The sequence below is a fragment of the Chamaea fasciata genome, unplaced genomic scaffold (assembly GCF_029207755.1).
Source record: "Chamaea fasciata isolate MVZ Bird 193981 ecotype frontalis unplaced genomic scaffold, bChaFas1.0.hap1 SCAF_15, whole genome shotgun sequence".
NCBI lineage: Eukaryota > Metazoa > Chordata > Aves > Passeriformes > Sylviidae > Chamaea > Chamaea fasciata.
The window spans coordinates 6932317-6953129 of NW_027094100.1; the positions used below are offsets into that span (position 1 = coordinate 6932317).

The window sequence follows — 20813 nt, forward strand, 5'->3', positions numbered from 1 at the left end:
CCCTCCGCCCGCCGGGGGGCGCGGGCGCGGGGGGGGCCGGAAGGGGCGGCGCTGCCGGCGGGGCTCGGCCGTGCGGGCGCGGAATGGCCGCCGCCGTGTAGCGGGAGCGTCGCCGCCATGGGCCGCGAGTCCAGGTGAGGGAGCGGCGCCGCCGCACCGCCCGCCCGGGGGTCCCGGCTCGCTCGGGGGTCGCGGCGCGGTGAGGCGGCCGTGAGGGGGACAGAGGGCGGCGCGGGCTCTCCCGGCCGGCCGGTGCGCTGAGGCCGCCGCGGCAGGACCGGGCCTGGAGCCGGCCCTGAGGGGCAGCGCCGGGGACTCGGGGCTCCGGGCGGGGCCGAGGGGCCCGACGCTCGGTGGGTCCGAGTTGTCGGGGTCCACCGACCCCGCGGCTCCCGGAGCACCTCCGGCCTTCGCGGGCTTGTTCCAAAATGCCATCGTTAGCCACGTAGGGGGGTTAACTTGGTTTAGATGCTTTTGCTCACGCTTTTTGTATTTATGCAGGACCACTTATCTTTTGGCCTCTCACAGCTGATAACAGGACCTGATTAGGGCTGTAACCCGCTCGGCAGTAATGCACCCCTGTGCTGCGTGTCTGGGGCCAAGCCTGTGCTCCCCGTGAAACGGAGCTGCTCACACCTATCAGGCTTTATTTCGATCCCACAATTTGCAAGGGCTGTCGGGCATATGCCTCTGTCTCATAGTTCCATCAGATTTTAACACTAAAACTGACACGACTGTCCCCATGTGCAGTTGTACTACACTGTAACAGCTCCCGGGTCCACAATGGAAATTTACACCGAGAGAGACAGAGACTCGAAATTTTAACAACTACCTTAGGGTCAAATTAGTGCTCTAGTGCACAGGTGGGGACTCCCACAGATCTCTCTAAATTAGCTCCAGATGAGCCGGGGCAGCAGTGGGCAGTACAGGGCACCGTTAGAGCCTCCTGAATTGAAAGCCAAGCTCGGGCACTCCAGCCAGCGGGGCTCCGTTGCTTGTCACAGTATAGCTTCTCTGCTGAAAATGACAAGGTTCTTCTGTTTGGGTTAAAAATAATGTTAAAAGTGGGTTTAAACTTGTGTTAATTTTCTGTTCTAACATACAAAAAGTTTTAAAACCGAAGAAATGGTAAGAGGGTGGGAGTGAATGGTGGGTGGAGATGGGTGGGGGCTACATGTGCTAGGCTTGGTGTGAAGAAATGTTCCTCACACTGGGGCTTCTACAACCTGAAATCATCTTTTTGGCTTTATTGCACAATATAGAGGAAAAGATATTAAAACCAAAAGTAGTTCTCTGAAACGAAAATATTAGAAAGAGAGAAGTATAGAGCAGATCCCATGGCATTTTGGGATGGAGATGGAAAAGAAAAGGCTCAGTGCTGCTGGATGTTCTTTGCACTCGTCCTGTTGATAGGCAGAATGTGGGAATGTGCTACTGTACTAACTCCAAGTGCATGTGGTGCCAAAATATACCACATAACATAGACTAAATACAAATATACTGCTATTTTTAGAGCTGAACTATTTTAATACTATCATGGAAGGGAAACAAGGAGTTGGTGGGCTTAAAGTCTTGCCTTCTCTGCTGCTTCCCACTTGTCAAGCGTGACTGCTGGTCTTGTTAGGAGAAAGGGTCTGTGGGTCCTGAGCCACAGGAGAGTGAGCAAGGGAATTATTCTGGCATGGTGACACTGAATATCTGGGATTGGAGGAAGTGGTCACAGTCAAGGTCCCTCTGTGACTTTTACACTCAGCTGAAGAGTTTCCTAGAAAATTCCTAGCCCTGCTCTACCCCACAGTGTGGTTGGGATAAGAGCATCAATGAGGGGAGGAACGGAGACACCCATCTCCATCACACATCACTCAAAGCCTTGCTGACTTCTGACAGCTTCTGTTGCGATGTCTGATATTACAGAATTTCTGTTGATGTCAGCGTGGTAAGGGCATTGACCACAGCTGAGCCACATCTTCAGGGGTTTATGTTTCCTTAATTCCAGTCTGACAGCTTTCCCACTGAGCAGAGGTATAGTTTACCTACATTACATGGGTAAACGTTTATTGTATAAAAAGCAACAAAGAGCAGTTTTGTTTGCTTGACAGATTTTGGGATAGCTTCGAAGAGCCTTCAGCTTTTCCTGTATATAAAATGGAAATTAGTGGATTTCTGAAAACGAAATTATTCTTGATGTTCTGGTGTTCTCATGATGTGCTTATAATAGTGCTCTAAAACAAAGAAAATCATGACCAAATAATCCTAATTTCAGCGTCATTAAGAGTAACATATATTGCATATATTAATCAGTTTGGCAAGATGATTACAAAAGTTTAGACGTGTAAAAAGTCCAAGAAATTCAGATAAGTTTTTTTGCTTGTTTGACCACGTGACAAACCCCGTTAAGTGCCCATGTTCTCGTGCTGACACGGGGTGCCTGTGCTCCGCAGGCACTATCGGAAGCGCTCGGCGTCCCGGGGCCGCTCCGGGAGCCGCTCCAGGAGCCGCTCCCCGTCGGACAAGAGGAAACGCGAGGACCGGCGCTCCCGCAGCCGCGACCGCGACCGCAGACGGGAGAGGTCCCGCAGCAGGGACAAGAGAAGGTCTCGCTCGCGGGACAGGAAGCGTCAGAGGTACGACTTCAGCTCCAGTCAAAGTGTCTGAAATTGCCTATGTGCTGATTATTGGTGTTCTCCCTCTCCCGTTAGCGCCTTTGCTGATGTTTGTGGTGGATTTCACTATGCCTATTAAATGCTTTCTGGCTTGCTGATGCTGGAGTTTGTAAGTTCTTAGCGGTCTTGATGATTAGTGGGTTCCTTTTACAACCTGTTCCTCAATGGAAGACTAAAGTTATACTCCTATTTAGGTATATATAAATAGACCTAAATAAAGACAATTCTGTTGCATGTCAGACGTTCAAGGAGCAGAGAAAGGGAGCGGAGCCGAGAGAGAAGGCGATCCCGGAGCCGAGAGAGGAGGCGCTCGAGGAGCAGGAGTAGAGGGAGAAGGTCTCGATCCTCCAGTCCAAGCAAGAACAGGAAAACAGAAAACAGGTATTCTTGGCTTTAGAAATGTGTGAAAGCTTATTGCAGGTCATTGTCTTTTAAATATATCTTGTTAATGTTTTTAGCTATAATTGCAAACAGCATGGAATAAGACTCCGCTGTAAAATGAGTGGGGAGTCTGTAAATGGTAACAACAGTCTGTATACAGTGTAAGTAGTGATGGCACTCCAAAAATCATGACAAACTGGAATCACGAGGGCTTTGGGAATAAGTGTATGTTTTGTATTAGAACAGTCTAAAGGAAAAAGCTTAATGATATTAAATTAGCTAAAGAGAATTTTATATTTATTGTCCTAAGCTAGTACAAATTTGGTTTAGGTGCTTTCTTTTTAGTTGGAAGCAAGTAAGAAAAGTAAAATCTGTGAAAAATGGGTTTTGTATTCAGTGCAGCTGTGCCTCTTACATTTGCAATACATGAGTCGCTTTTCCCAGGGAGAAGGGCTTTTGTCTGTCAGCCAGGATAGTGTGTTTAGCGCGGGATGCTCACATTTCCGTGGCAAGGTGCTAGATCACTTTACCTTTCTCTAGAAATTCACAAACAGGAAATTTGTTCTATCTCTTTTCTAAATGCTGGCTTCAATGAGCTATAAAATAAAGCTCAGAACAACTGGAGTATCAATTTTAAGAGCTCTGAAAATGAAGTCTGCAAAGAAATGAGAAAAGCATGTGAATCAGTGGATTGGGTTAGAGTCTACATTACTGGTAGTTAGAGGAAGTAATTCCATGACATGGAAAGATAGGGAAATAGTGTGTTTTGTGAGGTGTTCAAAAACATAACAGGGTGATTATAGTTCTGTTTCTGTCCAGAATGTATGTATCCTCCCCCTGAGAGAAGCTGTTATAGTCTAAGAAACCTTTGGTCGTACTTTCAGATCAAGATCTAAAGAAAAGACAGAAGGTGTGGAAGTTTCCAAAGAAAAGAAAAAAGACAAAGATGACAAAGAGGAAGAGAAGGATAAAGATGCTACTACAAATGCTGTGGCCACTGAGGTAGAGACTTTTAACATTTGTAAATTTAAATGATAAAGAATTTAAACCAGGAAGTTTGTGGATGTCCAGTCTTCTGCAGATTGTTCACTCAATAGTTACATTTGTTTAAAGAAGCATAGGCTAAAGCCAGTGGCCATTAATTTTCACTTTCTGTTTTTTTGTCATAGAATTTTGATCAGAACAAACTAGAAGAAGAAATGAGAAAACGAAAAGAAAGAGTGGAGAAGTGGAGGGAAGAACAACGCAAGAAGGCAATGGAAAACATAGGAGAGCTAAAAAAAGAAATTGAAGAGATGAAACAGGGGAAAAAATGGAGTTTAGAAGATGATGATGGTATTTAACCACTTCACGTATAACAGAATACTTTGATGCCTCGTAATATTTTTATTACAGTATCTTTAAAGTATCTAATTACTCTTCAGAATGTGAACTGTAAAATAACAAAGCCTAAATCTGGTTATGGTGTCAAATGGTTTAAGATACGTTTTTGACAAACCAACTGGAGAGATTTGTATGAGGAAAAATGATATAGTAATAACAATGGGCTGTAATTATTTGGGTGGACAGTAATTTTACACATGTAAAGACTTCTGTCTTTGCCTATCTTTTATCCCCATCTTTTTCATTCTTATTAGATGATGAAGAGGAAACTGCAGAAGGGGAAAAAGAAGGCAATGAGGTTGAAGATGAGGAGTTAGATCCTTTAGATGCTTATATGGAAGAAGTAAAAGAAGAGGTCAAGAAGTTCAATATGAGAAGTGTGAAAGGTGGTGGGAGTGAAAAGGTAAAATCACTTGTTAAAGATTATTTGCTTTTAAAAGACAAAGATAACTGTGTTTTAATAGCAAAATGGCTTGGGAAGAAATGGGGGAAAGTGCAGAAAAGCTAGAAGTTATATGCACTCGATGCATGTTTGCTTTAACCTTCATTTTCTGGTGTTTTTATGAAACTGTTTATTAAGCATTCTAATAAAATTTCACTGAGGGAAGTGGGAAATAAATATGCTTAGCATAATGTATGCAGAAGTACAAAGATTTTGTATGTTTTTTACAGGATGGGCTTTGTTTAATACAATAGTGCATATTTTTTAAACATTTTTATAGAAAACTGGACCAACTGTTACCAAGGTGGTAACTGTGGTGACAACCAAAAAGGTGTCTGCTGAGACAGAAAAGAAGAAAGGGGAACTCATGGAGAATGACCAAGATGCAATGGAGGTAATGGAAATGCTTTGTATTTCTCTTGTGAACAGGCAAAGTGCCTGCTCTTGCTTCCTGTGGCTGTGTGTGGTGTTTGGCCTGAAGAGCTGTGAAGGGCTGTGGGTATTTTGCTGCCTGGGAGGCTGTGGAGGGATAGACTCACTACCCTACAGGCCCTGGAGCTCAGCCACTCCCGGTCATGCTCTGTGGCTGCAGTTCCAGCATTAGTGGTGCTCCTTCAGAGCTGAGGTGGGGACATCTGTCAGAGCTGTGACTGCAGTGTGACACCGGTCTGCTGCCTGCCTGCTTTCTCTTCATTTCCTCTTACTGTTTCTTTTGTATGGCAGTGATTATTTCTAAATGACAGGGCTGGTAGTTGGCATTTGTAAAGGCGTGAAAGTAACACAGAACATGGTGAGAGTTGAGATTTGGGAGAAACATGAAAGAATGAGGGGAAGGAACAATTGAGATTCTTTTGTCCTTCAACATTGAGAGCATGTCTTCAGTTTCATGTCTAATATAGTAAGATATACCTGTTGCTTCTGAATAGTTTCACTGTAAATGAAAAAGCCAAACACCTTCATAATTCATTAATTCTAATGTACCTAAAAATTGTGATCTCTGCAGTATTCCTCAGAAGAGGAGGAAGTTGATCTTCAGACTGCCCTGACTGGCTATCAGACCAAGCAGAGAAAGCTGCTAGAACCAGTGGATCATGGAAAGATAGAATATGAACCTTTCAGGAAAAACTTCTATGTTGAAGTACCAGAACTAGCTAAAATGACTCAAGAAGGTAAAGACAAATACAACCAGAACACCTTGGGTGCTATTGAAGAAAATAATGGTGGATTTCAGTGGATTTCAAGGTGTGCTAAGGAACAGCAAATGCTTTGGAATATAAAAAGCATTTGGAGCAACTTGCTCTAGAAAGGTGTTAAATCAGGTGCATCCCTGTTGTTGATAACTTACTATAATTATATATGAGGCTTTGATTGGAAAATTAACCTGAGTCCTTTCAACCTGACGCCTGTGTTCATGTGTAACAGGCAAAAAGCTATTTTTCTGGTAGTGATAAAATTAGTATTTCATGTTAAGGGACCAAGCAAAAATTTTCTGATCAGGGTGGTAGAGGTGTGTCAAGTTTGACTCTATTAAAAGGTAAACTGTATTTCAGAGGTAAATGTCTACAGACTGGAGCTGGAGGGAATTACAGTCAAAGGAAAAGGCTGTCCCAAACCAATAAAAACCTGGGTACAATGTGGTATTTCCATGAAGATTCTCACTGCCCTCAAAAAGTAAGCAAACACTTTATGAACTGTATCAATCTTGATTTTTCACTGTGTTCTGTTCCATGTCCATAAGAAGGACCTTTTACTTTGCTGCATAATGCCTCATGTCCCTGTCTGTCAATGTTACATGTATAGTCATCAGAGTATTTATCCCTTGGTGTTGAATTATTGTTACTAACTATTCTCTGGCATTTGTATCATGCTTTTGCTGCTCATTTTGATCTGTATTTTTTGAATGGCACTGATATGTATATGGAAATGCAAATATGTGAAAAAAAGCAAAATTTCATGTTTCACATCTGTGAAATTCTATTTTGTTCTTAAAATACTTTTCTTCCTTTTTTAAGACACGGCTATGAAAAGCCCACTCCCATTCAAACCCAGGCTATCCCAGCAATTATGAATGGACGAGATTTGATTGGCATTGCTAAAACAGGAAGTGGAAAAACTATTGCATTTCTCTTGCCTATGTTCAGACACATTATGGATCAGAGAGCATTAGAAGAAGGAGAAGGTCCCATAGGTAAAAAGATTTTATTTTCAAAGTTACTTTTTCAATAAATATAACCTCAAGTTTTGCTTTAGATGGGATTTTAGTTCTTCACTTGGTTATGGAGAGAAGTGCTTACTAATGTCCATTGATAAGTAGCTTTTTCTTTTAGTAAAAGATCACTGTGCTCTTTAATGTTGTTTTGTGATCACTCTGCTGTCTCATATTGTTTCAATAGCACTCCTGTCTGTGTTTCTGGGAGACTTTATTCCTTTGATTTTTACACTTGGACCAGATTTTCACTCCTTCCTCATAACGTCTCAGTTACCTTTTCCTTGAAATTACATTCTTAAAAATAGGAAGTAAATTGCTGGAAACATCGTTACAAAGATTAATTTCTGTTGTGGAAATTACAACGTTTCTTATATTGCAATATGATGAGAATGTTTTGCTTTTCAGCTGTCATTATGACACCTACACGTGAGTTGGCTTTGCAGATTACCAAGGAGTGCAAGAAATTCTCAAAGACACTTGGGCTTCGAGTTGTCTGTGTTTATGGAGGAACAGGAATCAGTGAACAGGTATGCAAAACACATGCCTGCCTTGTCAAAGAATGCTTGGGCTTTGTTAATCAATGTTTCTTTTGTAGCAAAGTGAGTTGCTTTTTCTTTTCCATTAATGCAGTGCCTTTGCGGTCTTCATTATGGAGTTTCTCTGTGGGAATGTTAGTAATGCAGAAAGCTTTACATGTAACTTAGCCTTAAAAAATAATGATCCTAGAAAGTCTCAGATACAATCCGTAAAAATTTCAGACTATTTCTCTTCATGTGTGTACTGAGCATTAAATTAAAATTAAATTATTAGTGGGATGTAATAGTTTGAAAGTTCCTAAGAAGCTGCATTTTTCTGAGAGTTCCCCTTAAGATAACAAAAGCCAGAAAATTATAACATTGGTTTATTGCAGTATCAAATATTACATCTTGAAGTAACTTAGAGATAAATTTCAAGGTTTTCCACACCTCCACTCCACCCATTTATGGAAAAAAACAGGAGTGACCATCTGTGGTGGAACATGGTGTGTCTACTATCACTTGTTCCTGATGTAACACTGACATTTCCTACAGGCTCTTAACTGTATTGAAGTCATATCCTCGTTAAAACTACTTCAGGTGGTGGTAGCTCAGATTGTCAGGGGTTACTCTTTTTGGAAGCAGAGTTTTCCAAAGACTTGAAGAAATTGCTAATTAAAATCTTTACATAATTCACATTAGTAGAACAGCTGTATTAGAGTGTAGGTGGTTTTCTTTTTTGGAAGGTGATACATGTTTAAAAAATCCTGAAAGAAATCACAGAGCAAAAACTAATAGATTGTTTACTGCGCTTTGAAATCAGATAGCTGAACTCAAAAGAGGTGCTGAAATTATTGTTTGCACACCTGGACGTATGATTGACATGTTAGCAGCTAACAATGGTGAGTAAAAAACCTTTTCCTTTGGAGATTTTTTTTTACATTTGTTGTGTAATTCTAACAAATTCAAAAGATCATGTATTTTGATAAATGGTCTTATGGAATTTTCTTATATCTCTTCAGGCTGCACTACATAGCTATTGAGAATATATAGCACTGATAATAGGTTTAAGCATATATTGATTTGACTTCCTTGGGGAGGACAGGAAATACAACATTCTTGAAGAGTTTTTGAGAATGTTTATCATTGCTAAACTTGAAATGTGCTGGTCCAAAATTTTTAACTTAGAGTTATTTAGCTAAAGGTTATGTAACAGTTGCTTATTTTGTCTGCCCATTGATCCATTATCCCTGTTAGAGTAGCTCAGCAGTTCCTGCTTTGCAAGAGCATCTGACTCTGCCTTTATCTGCTGGCTTTAAAAACCAGTCAAAGAAGCCCTCCCTAAATACCTGCTCAGAAGTAAAAGAACTGACCTTATATCAGATATTCAGATTGATTAATCAGAGCCACTGCAGCTTTAAGAGGTTTTGTCCTAGTGTAACCATTGCATGCTTATTAGATAAAGTTTTATTATTAAATTATTCCACATCAAAACCTCTACTAAACTGTTGACATTATTTAACTTCTGTGAAAAAAGTACCTTCAAGACATATAGAACTGGGCTTCCAAGACTTAAATCGTCAAAGGTAGGTACATTAATGCTGTTCCCAAGTAATTTTACAAAGTTATTATTTGGGGATGAAAGTGTTGAGATGTTAAATAGATTCGTAGATATAAGGAATACTCGCTTTGTTCCTCAAGTACGAATTCCATGTATTAAAAAATGCAGCGCGTAATGTCCTAAATAATTTGAGGATTCAGCTACAATATGCTGAAGCTGAGAGGACCAAATTCTTCTGTAGTTTGATAGGCACAAATCTGAGTGATAGTTGTGGAAAATGTGACAAATCTGTTCCATTCAGAGAGCATTTGTCAGTGTTACTCCACAGTGGTGTGGAACTGAATGTGTTTATATTGTTTGACAGTATGATCCTAAAATCCTTGAGTTAAATCCTTCTCATGAAAGGGAATCTCTTCACTGTTTGGGAAGGGTGCTAGTTATCCTGTCCATGATAATTTCAGAATGTTCACAGAAGCACAACTTGCTTATTTCAACCTGTCCCAGAGTTTGGGGTGGTTCTTGATTTTAAATTCAGTAGTGTTACTGGGTAGGTTTTAATTTTTATATAGTCATTTTGAAAAGACTGCTTACTCTGTTTTATGCCTATTAATAGCAGTGATCTAGAACTAGTATGGTTATCCTCAAATAGTTAATCTTAGTTCCACGGAAGCATTACAGATTGTGTAGAAAGGAATTTTCTGAGGCTGCAGCAGTTAGCACTGGGCTTTGCCTTCCACACATGCGCTGTAATCTCTAATATGTTCTTTTCTAGGTGCCGCTGTCAGATACTGGCTGATGTGGCTCCTTGCTTCAGCTCAGTCTTAGTTTTATGATGTGTTTTGGCGAGGGCAGTTTTCTGAATTTTACAGGTTCTTCTGGCCCTATGATGGTATGCAAGAGAAGAGTTTGACAAACTAAAAGGGCCTTGTGCATACTTACACATTTCCCAGAATGTATGTGTGATTAAAGTGTGAACATTAAAATTCACATTTAGTGAATTTTTTAAACAATTAATTAATGGCTTTGTTTGACAATAGTGAGACTATACAACATTTTTTAAAAACTATTCCTAAGGGAAACTAGATTTCCATTTGATTTTGTTTCCCATGTGTTTTTTCCTCTCCTTTCACAGGTCGGGTGACAAACCTCCGTAGAGTCACGTACGTTGTACTTGATGAAGCTGACAGAATGTTTGACATGGGGTTTGAACCTCAGGTAATTCATGACCTGAGGGATGGTGCTAAAAGGAGCTGTTTTCCACATCAAGGATTTTGCAATGCTACATTATTACTACTTTGCCAGTTGGTGTTCAAAATGACGTGCTGCATATGGACAGCAGCTTAAGCTGACTAATATTTCTAGTACTCTCATATCTATCATCACATTATTGTAACATCACATTATCCTCACATCTAGGGGACTGTATCCCTGCCCATGGCAAGGGGTTGGAACTGGATGATCTTTGAGGTCCCCTCCAACCCAAACCATTCTGTGATATTATGTTTTGCTTGCAATAATTGCAATAAATTCCTATATAGCTTAGATTTTTCTCTAATACATGGGGTGTTTCATTTTGAATACTTGTGGCCATGTTGTATCCCTGTGTAATTCCTTGATACAGCTGTAGTCTGTTTTACAGTCTTGGATGTCTCTTGGCAAGAGATAAGAACAAAATGTTGTAAATGCTGCTAATTACTTGCTGAGAGCTTTGGACATCCAGGGGTCTTTCAGTTGTTGTGGGCTATACTGTTATCCAAAACTAGGGGAAATTCCTTTTATTTGTCTCTTGAGCTGTAGAGTTTCTGCTACATTTCCTAGGATTTTTGCTGAGCTGCTGCTACTGCCAGATTGCATATTGCCATACAACTTCCTTCTGAATCCAGCAAGTTTTGCCTGTCTTCCAATGCCAGCAGCTTGGTACCAAGAAGAAATCTGTAAAGACTGTTTTGTAGACTGTGAGGTGCAGATACCACCTGACTTTAACGATGACAGCTTTGTATGAGTGTGAGATTGAGTTGCAGCACTTGGATGTTAACAGGAATGTTCTCTCACCACAGGTTATGCGCATTGTAGACAACGTCAGGCCTGACCGACAGACTGTCATGTTCTCTGCTACTTTCCCCAGAGCTATGGAGGCCCTGGCTCGCAGGATCCTCAGTAAACCCATCGAGGTGCAGGTTGGGGGCAGAAGTGTTGTCTGTTCTGATGTGGAGCAGCACGTGGTGAGTGTGATACATCTGCCTCGCTTACCTGCTCATTTGCTTGCAAAAGATTGTTCCCAGCAATGTTGACTATAAAGCAATATACCCACAAAGCTTTTATTTTTAGGGGTTTAGTGGCCTTATTAAAAATGAACTTAGATTAAATCTACACCCTTATCTGCAAATGAGTGTGGTTTTTAAAGTTGGTTTGTAGCACTAAGCTGACCAGCAGTTTTACCACTAGCTGTGGGAACAGCCTGAAAAAATAATCTTCTGTTCCTGATTTTTACTTTTATATGTTCTGGATTTGTTTAATGACTCAAAATACAAATTCTACTCTTTCCACTTGGCTTTTGTATGTCTTTTTTCAGATTGTCATAGAAGAGGAGAACAAGTTTCTGAAGTTACTGGAACTACTGGGACACTATCAGGAGAAAGGATCCGTTATCATATTTGTAGATAAGCAAGAACATGCTGATGGATTGTTGAAAGATTTAATGAGAGCTTCTTATCCTTGCTTGTCTCTTCATGGAGGTAATTACAAATTTAAGGATTTATATTAACTAAGTTCCAACTAGGATGTTGGTATCCAGTAGTTTAAAATCACTTAGTTCCTGTATAGCACCAGGTATTACTTCTTCATAAGCAGGTTTTGCTTTGTAATTGGGGAGGATAATTGTCTCCTAATCTGAAAAGGACATGATAGTTTTGTGTAATTACTCTTCATTGTTCTCTGTGAGATGTGATCAGATGCCAAATCTTGTGTCTGTGCAAGAGGACTGTTACTGAGAGTTAGCATCTCTCAGGGAATATTGCTCACTACTTGTTATTGTAGAGTAGTGAGTGCCATTGGGGAGTGTCACATGATACTTTTATTTGAGATTCCACACTGACAGTATTTGTCGCTTTACTTTTCTTCTATCAAGTAGTAATAGAATGGAAGTAGCAAGAGGAGAAAAATCTCTTCACAATGCTGTCCACCCCAGTGTATTTTAAAACTTACAGTATTTTTTAGAGCATTTTATATACAATCAGTAAGTACAAAATCAGTGCTAAGCAGGAATGCAGCAATGAAAGAGGGAAAAATATTCTCATTCTGCTGAGATTTCAGTTGCCTTTAGAGAACAGATAAAGCCTCCAGATGAGGTTCCAGCTGAAGTACAAAATAGAAAATAATATTAAAAAATGTTTTGAGGATCTTGGTATGTGGAAAATATCTTCTGATAGTTGAAAAAGCAAGTTATGCTAAATAATAGAGGTTATTTTGGCTATTGTATTTTGCCTTCAAAAGTGTGAAAGTGTTGAAGCTCCATTTGCTTGTGGTTTTGGTTGTTTGAAGTTGGGGAGTATTTTGACCCTTGTACAAATTCTCATGACGTAAAGCAGAGCTTTATAATTAACTGATTTGTCTTGCAGGTATTGATCAGTATGACAGGGACAGCATCATTAATGACTTCAAGAATGGAACCTGCAAACTTCTGGTGGCCACGTCTGTAGCAGCAAGGGGCTTGGATGTGAAGCAGCTGATGCTGGTGGTCAATTACAGCTGTCCCAACCATTATGAGGACTATGTGCACCGAGCTGGCCGCACTGGGCGAGCTGGCAATAAAGTATGTACGCTCTGTTGTCTGGTTTCATTAGTACTGGCATTTTTCCCTTCTTTATTGTTTGGTGAAGTTGTTCCAAGGGATAGCTACAGAGGGAGTAGTTTGTTGTTTTTGGGAAGAGTGTTTTTAGTATGTTCTGAACTTTAGCAATCTGAAATTTGGAACTTAGGTGTTCTTCTGATGTCTGAGTGTTCTTTTAAATCCCATTTGTGGCTGAAAGTTTGGGTGTTTTTCACTGTTGGAAATGTGCCCTGTTAAACTGATAAGATATTCATTTTTCAAATTTTTAATCAGGACAATACTGGTTGGAAGGGGAGATTTCAGTGTTTACTATCTTACCCTTCTGTATCAGCTTCCTGGGAAATCACATTATTCATTCTATACTTCCACTAAAAAAGAGTTACTGCGTGACTGTCGTGGTTACTTTCATTGACCAGATATTAGCATCTGTGCAAAGTGCTTCAATAAATTTAGAGATGGTGTCTTTAGAGCTTTTTCCTAATTGTCTTTTAAATTAATTTTGACCAGGGGTATGCATATACATTCATTACTGAGGATCAGGCACGTTATGCTGGTGATATCATCAAGGCTTTGGAATTGTCTGGGAATCCAATTCCTCCTGATTTGGAGAAGCTCTGGGCCGACTTCAAAGACCAACAGAAGGCTGTAAGTAGTTCTTTCTTCTGTAGGGGGCTTGGTCCAGGTTTAATGCCTGTGTATGCACATGTGTCCAGTTGTCCAGTGTACACACATGGGTCACCTCTCTGGGAACACGTGTCTGCTTGGCCAAGTGTTGTCAGTGACCTCAAGATTGGGATCTTGAATTTTATTTAAAGAACTCCTCTTGAGAATTTAAATATTGTCACCTGCTATGAAATAAATACCTGTGGTATAAAGGGCACTTTGGCTTTTAACAAAATGTACATACAAGATAATGAAGCCCTTTCACGGAACTTGTATGATAATTTCTAGAGCTCTCCACCAGAGAGGATCTCTCTCATGCTGAGAAGAATAACACTGGAGTTTTTCTGATATAAAAAAATGGAGGGTTTTTTAACTGCATTTGAAAAGCACTTAAAGAATGCTTTCAGAAAGTCCCAATAGGGTACTGTCTCTGCTGAAATAACATAGTTTTCGAAATTACATTTCATTGTGAAATGCAGCTTTTAAATTTCAAGCACTTTATGAATGTGCTAGGATTTGCTTTTTAAAGAACTCAAAATTATTTGTATAATCTTACAATTACTTAATGACTGTCAGAACTAGGATTTGAAACTCCTAAGTATGATAATACATGTTTTTGTTTTCAGGAGGGAAAGTTGATTAAAAAAAGCAGTGGATTCTCCGGCAAAGGTTTTAAATTTGATGAAACAGAACAGGCTTTGGCAAACGAAAGAAAGAAGCTACAAAAAGCAGCTCTTGGCTTGCAAGACTCAGATGATGAAGATACAGCTGTTGACGTAAGCACTTGGGAATAGGATTTAAGTTGCTTATGGATTTTCTCAATATATTTGATTTTCTTCCCCGGGTTGCCTAATACATTGCAGAGTGCATGGATTTCTGTAACTCTGTGACCTTTGGTACTGACTGCATGTATTCTTTAAATATAGTGATATAGCTACAAAGATGGAGATCTAGGAAAATCTTCAGTGTCTCTTTTTGACTTACTGGTATTTTACACTTAATGTGTGTAGTTATGTAGATGTCACATAAATTATTTTGGATATTAATCTTGCACGAATGAAATAGAACGATGATCCTCAATTGTGAATATATTTTTATTTGAAGTGTTTTAAAGACATCGTAGCATTTTCTGTTTCTAAATCTTACTAGATTCCTTTCTTGATGTTGGATAGATTCCTTTTTGTGACCTTGCAAGTAAACACTGTGTTCAGACTTTTTCCTGATTAGACCATCCTATTGTTCAACTGTAGTTTTGGGCAGGCTTCAACCATTTATACAAGTTTCATTTCTCTAAGAACACGTAAACTAAATGTCCCTTAGTGTTTCTTTCTTTATGATGACAAGATTATATATTGGTAAATGCAGTGATCATATAATTGTTATTTTCTTTAGATTGATGAACAAATTGAAAGCATGTTCAATTCAAAGAAAAGAGTAAAAGACATGGCAGCACCAGGAACATCAAATGCTCCTGCACCATCAGCTGGAAATGCAGAAAAATTGGAAATTGCTAAAAGATTGGCTTTGAGAATCAATGCCCAGAAGAACCTTGGAGCAGAGGCACAAGTCATGGTACCCTTCCATTTTAAGGTCAGGCTCTTTACAGACCAATTTTACTCTCTTTTAATAAAGGTTGTTCAGTTCTTTGTTCTGTGGTTGCCATTTGATTTAGTGTTTCTGCACATTAGTAACATACTGCATTGTTTATCTCATTTAGGCTGGGTTCACTCACATAGGATTTGTAAGTGAGCTGGTACGTTTATAAGGCTTATTACAGAACTGTAAATGCTTTGTCTGCCCTGGCAAAAGAGTTAATTCATTACTGATTACATTACACAATTAGTTTTGTCAGCTTTGACAGAGTTGCAGAATATCTTTATCTGCTGGAGCATGAGCTGTAGTACAATGTGTTTACATTGACCTTAATTGTTCTGGAATGTCCAAAGATATTTTAAGCTGAAAATACAAAAGACCACTAAGATCTTTTCTTTGCAGGTGTGAAGGGAGTTGTTGAGAGGAAGGAAGGAAGAACAGAAGTTTGGAGAATGTATTTGTTATGTAGACAGTCACTTTACATAGAGAGTTTTAATGAAACCCTGAATGGTTTATACAGGACTTTTTTTGGCTACCTTGTTCTCACTATGGACCTGTGCTTTTACAGGATGTGATGCAGCAGGCTACAAATGCTATCCTGAGAGGAGGCACAATTCAAGCTCCTACTGTGTCTGCCAAGACCATTGCAGAGCAACTGGCTGAAAAAATCAATGCCAAGCTCAATTATGTACCCATAGAGAAGCAGGAGGAAGAGAAACAGGATGGAGGACAGAATGAATCCTTCAAGAGATATGAAGAAGAATTAGAGATCAATGACTTCCCACAGGCAAGTAACCATTCTGCTATAATGAAGTTTAAATTACTGTTATGTAACAAAACCTCTCCTCATACTTACACCAATAAAATACTGTCTCAATTCGTGACCTACCTAATTGAAATTGCTACATTAACTGTGATTACTTCTCACGTTATATAAATGCAATGCTTTGGACTTGTTCCAGAGCGTATCAGAAAAACAAGTATTCATTATCAGACAAAAATTTCTTCATCCTCTGCCCACTTCTCTAATACCCAAATCTCTAACACTGGTGTTTTTTGGAAAGGCTTTACTGTCAAGCTCTATGCCCTTTTTTTAGTACCTGAGTATTTCTGCCGTTCAGAATATTGCTGCTCTGATCTACCTCACCTGTTATTTTGAGGATTTATATTTCCCAATATCAAGTACAAATTCCCTGTATTTATCTTTGAGGTTCTGTACACGCTGGCAGAACCAATGGATTGTCATTTTCTGTGGTGCCTTTCTCCTTGTTGATCCTTTCATATCCTTCACCTTGCAGACTGCCAGATGGAAGGTTACCTCCAAAGAAGCGCTACAGAGAATCAGTGAATACTCTGAAGCTGCCATTACAATCAGGGGAACTTACTTCCCTCCAGGCAAAGAACCCAAGGAAGGAGAACGAAAGATTTATTTGGCTATAGAAAGTATGTATTCTTTTTTTATAAAAGCTATGAGTCTGGTTTTGTAATTAGACAAGGAATTTTTGTAGTCAGTGTTTGGACACTTGAGTTACAGACTCACTGCAGTTACTTTGCAATTACTGAAAACACTTGTTAATCTTTATACATATATGGAATGATCCATGGGGATCACAGAGAGGCTTCTCATCACCTGCCACAGAACAACAACTAATGTCTGAAATCAGTTTGGAGGAGAGGAAAAGAACAGAAGAAAAAGATTTAGGAAAAAGAGGTCTGTGCCAGTGGGAAATAAGGAAGAAAATACAATTCCGTTTAGGCTGTTAAAGGTATAAGAAATTGCATCAGCTACTACAACAAAAAGTTGGCAAATGTCATGATGGTTGAGTTTTTCTCAAGAAACCTCTAATGCTACGTATTTCTGAACAGTATAATGTATGACTGGAGTATCTTCTTCAAAAGAGAACACAGTCAAGCTTTGGCATTCTGAGCAATAGAGTGTTCTTCACCAAATAGCTGAGGATATTCAGCAAATTTTAGTGTGCTTCTGAAAGCAGACAGCAGTGTTTATTCTATAGGCTTCATATACAGAAAATGTTTTGAATTATAATACATACTTTTATCTTCAGGTGCCAATGAACTGGCTGTACAGAAAGCAAAGGCAGAAATCACACGGCTTATAAAAGAGGAGCTCATCAGATTGGTGAGTGCAATATCCAGAATGTAAAGGGAATAATATGTGCTGTATGAGATTGACTTCTGCAAATGTTGATGCTCTGGCATAAGGTTTTGTTAATATCAGGGACTGGGACCTATAGATCTCAAAAACACTGTTTTATTGAACAACCTAAAAATCCATGGCACTGGTTAATCAGCCAGAACATGGCTACTATCAGCCAGCAGATGGAGATGACACATTGACAGAGCTTTTTGAATGAAGACCCCCTCAAAGAGTTGGGTCCCAATAAATTTCCTAACTTCAACACCATCAGGCAGGGGAGAGGAGAATTATCCCCCTCATTTTGATATTTTATATGTGTTGAGAGATCTGGTTTGCTGTAGCTTTACAACACACCCAGCTAATAACCCAGTGGGGTTTTATTGCAATTCATTTATCCATCTTCACTTTTAACTGTGATTATCCTCTTCTTTATTTGCAGCAAAATTCTTACCAACCAACCAACAAAGGAAGATACAAAGTTCTATGAGCATTTGGAGTTATCTGTCTGCCAGCAGCTGGTGCGTGAAACTTTGTGGCTTCTGTTGTTTTTGCTGTTTACACTGCTTATTGTAAATTAAGAAATTTTTTTATTTCATCTTGTGGACATTTTTTTAACAGAAAATTGATACTTGCTGAAGCATCTTAATTCTCTGCACTAAAGTTATCAGTCTTAAAGCAGACCCGTTTTGGTGGAACATGATTTAATTTAAAAGTGCAGTTTATATAATTTTCATCATAAAGAATATGAAATAAACATTTTAATTTTTTTTACAGACAGTATACTGTTAAGTAAATGAAAGTGTTGGGATTTGTGTTGGAAATTGTTAGAATGTACCTGCTTCATATTGTTGAAATGGTTCACACATCAGTTTATACTGGAAAAGTTATAAAACACCAAAATAAAGGCAGGATTTTTTTCCTGATCCATAGCATCTCTCTGGCTGATTCCACACACATTCATTCCCTGTACAAATGTCCCCCTAAGGTCAGAGAGTCTTGCATTGATCAGAGTAGAGAATTTTTTCCAAAAATACTCAAGGTCTTGATTTAAGATTTTATCCTCATGTCCCGATTTTTCTTTATCATTCAGGTAATAGAGAACTCTTTGGGGTCGTTGTAAAGTGAAATGTTTTGTAGTATGACAATAGTTTTCCTGTTTTTTCCTAAACATCAGAATTTTAGGATTTTTTTTTCCTCATTTGGTGTCATAAGAATGAAATTGTTTTAGTTTAAAAAGGAATTCGCAGGAAAAAAAAAGAGAAACCTTTTTTGTAATGAAAGACAACTTTGTCACTCTTTTATAGTGTTCTTATATATACATATAATGTGATTATTCCCCCAGGATTGTCATCTTTATTACTGTTAGGCTATGACTTTAAGTAAAAATGTATAGTGATATTTATGAATGAATTCCATCGCTACTATCATTGCAGTCAATAAACTACTGGGACAGGCAAGACCGATGTTTTTGAGGTCTTACCCCATAACCAGTGGGATTCATGATGGACTCTACTCCTAAGCATTGAACTCATCTGCTTGTCTGGAGCCGAGGCAGTAGCAATTTGAATTGTCTCATTCTAGCAGCTGCAAGACTTTGAAGATGATGACTTTCAAGAGGACTTTCATAGAAACCTTTTCTTACCTGACACATTGAGAAGAAATGTGTCGTTTTAAACCAGCTGTGTATATACTGCTTTAACCCTGGTGGAGACAAATCATACAATCTGCATCATGGCTGTATAAATTCACAACTTTTCTTTCCAAACTTCAGGTAATTTAAGTGATTCTTTGTGTTTGCATACAACTGTCTGTTACCCTGTCAGTGTACCTTATTTGCAGTGCAGGGAAGAAGCAAAGGAATGACAGTACCAGCTTAACAGTCTACTTTTTGGATAAGAACACTCCTAAGGTAGTACTTGCCATTATTAATACATGGAGTAGAGCAGAGAGAAGCAGCACACACAGTAATGCTTCTCAAAACTTAAAACAGAAATCCTAAACTAAAGCTCTGTGATTACATTTAAATACATTGGTTTTTCTTCCCTTAAAAACTGGGGTTTGGTGTCTTTCCTAGAAATTCTTTGTTGAATTGTCTAACTTTTGGACAGTGTCCCTTCGCAGAAGAGTGACGCATTTTGTATATTTAGTGAAGGGCACTGCAGAGTTTGGACAGCCTGACATGTCGTCAAAAATCTTGGTTCAAAATGTTCATACATTGATATATCCTAAAAAAGGCATGATGGAAATACTTTTATTGGATTTCAGAGATGCAAAAATGTGTAATCTTTAACTTCCTGGGGGTTTTAAATGCAATGTCAATATTCTTACGTTTTTTTAATTCCAGCAAAAATAAAAGCAATTTCAATGTATATTTTTCAGAAACTGTCTTTCTGAATAGCTCCTCTGTTTTCTGTATTTGCACTGCTTCTGTGTTTTTTCCTATGACAGTCTCCTCACGCTGTTTAGAGAGAAGGGTGATGTGAACAGCAGTTTGTACTTTTGTTTTTGTGCTGGAAATGCAATGCAACACAGCCCAGAGTCAGTTAAGAAAGTCACAGTGAAGGTGTTTGGATATGTGAAAACAAGAGCAAAATGCATAAAAGCCAGGGGAAAAGAAGCTCTCAAATTAACAAACACACAGGGAAATAAACGCTAGAAACAAGATGAGAATAAAAATTTGGAGAAGATACAATTCAATAATGAAAACTGCTATATGTAGTTCTTCACAAGTGTGTCCATGGATATAGATCTTTATAAATATGATTTGGCTGTTTTCCAGGCAATCTGCCCTGGTCAGCTTCATGTTGTCAGTTGTGGGAAGAGCACAGGGATACTGTGGTTTTGTTCTCTCTTTTTTTTTTTTTAAATACACATAAGCAGACCTTGTTTTGTTACCTGCCCAGGTGATAATGCCACCAGCTTCAAGGTTGTTTTATGCTCTCAGTACTTGAGTGAACAGTGATGTTTTGGGTGGAGAAGTGATAAAAGTATTTGGTACTGGATCACAAAGGAGCATTTTCTTGCATGTTACAGAATGTGGTGGTGTCATTGTGCAGCAGGCCCACACCAGGGAGGGGAGGCAGAGCGAGACCCCTGCTCCCAGCCCAGCTCCCTCATTCTCTGTGCAAGGACCCACCCGAGATTCAAACAGCAATAACCCCCCACCACCGTGAAGGATTAATGCCCTAGCCAGGAAAACAGGAGAGAAAAAATCCAGTGTTTTGTGTGGGGGAAAAAAATTCACAGCAAGATAAAAAATGTGTGCTATCACAGTTCAGAATGTTACACTCCTGAACTATATGGTACATAGTTGCCACCTTTTGTTTAAAACAGGCAGCTCAAGGCCTATTTTGCATGCTGACTTTATGCTATAAACATAAACGCAGACAATGAGTGTAGATCACAGCCAGCATATT

General features: G+C 39.2%; 1 protein-coding gene across 2 annotated transcripts; it reads left to right on the plus strand.

Moving 5' to 3' along the window:
• The first annotated feature begins 26 nt into the window (after nt 1-26).
• On the plus strand, nt 27-19766 carry DDX46 (DEAD-box helicase 46). 2 transcript variants are annotated; one of them, XM_066197532.1, is made up of 24 exons: nt 27-134; nt 2442-2624; nt 2904-3044; nt 3929-4046; nt 4214-4379; nt 4682-4830; nt 5150-5263; nt 5873-6038; nt 6420-6540; nt 6882-7057; nt 7484-7605; nt 8417-8495; nt 10287-10369; nt 11212-11376; nt 11727-11889; nt 12772-12965; nt 13491-13628; nt 14273-14422; nt 15039-15236; nt 15808-16026; nt 16538-16682; nt 17306-17379; nt 17837-17915; nt 18831-19766. In XM_066197532.1, the coding sequence occupies exons 1-23, from the start codon at nt 118-120 to the stop codon at nt 17882-17884; spliced, it is 3129 nt and encodes a 1042-aa protein (XP_066053629.1). In that variant the 5' UTR covers nt 27-117; the 3' UTR covers nt 17885-17915; nt 18831-19766. The 2 variants fall into 2 exon arrangements, with proteins under 2 accessions (XP_066053629.1, XP_066053630.1); XM_066197533.1 differs by having other exon boundaries at nt 18979-19766.
• Nucleotides 19767-20813: the final 1047 nt, after the last annotated feature.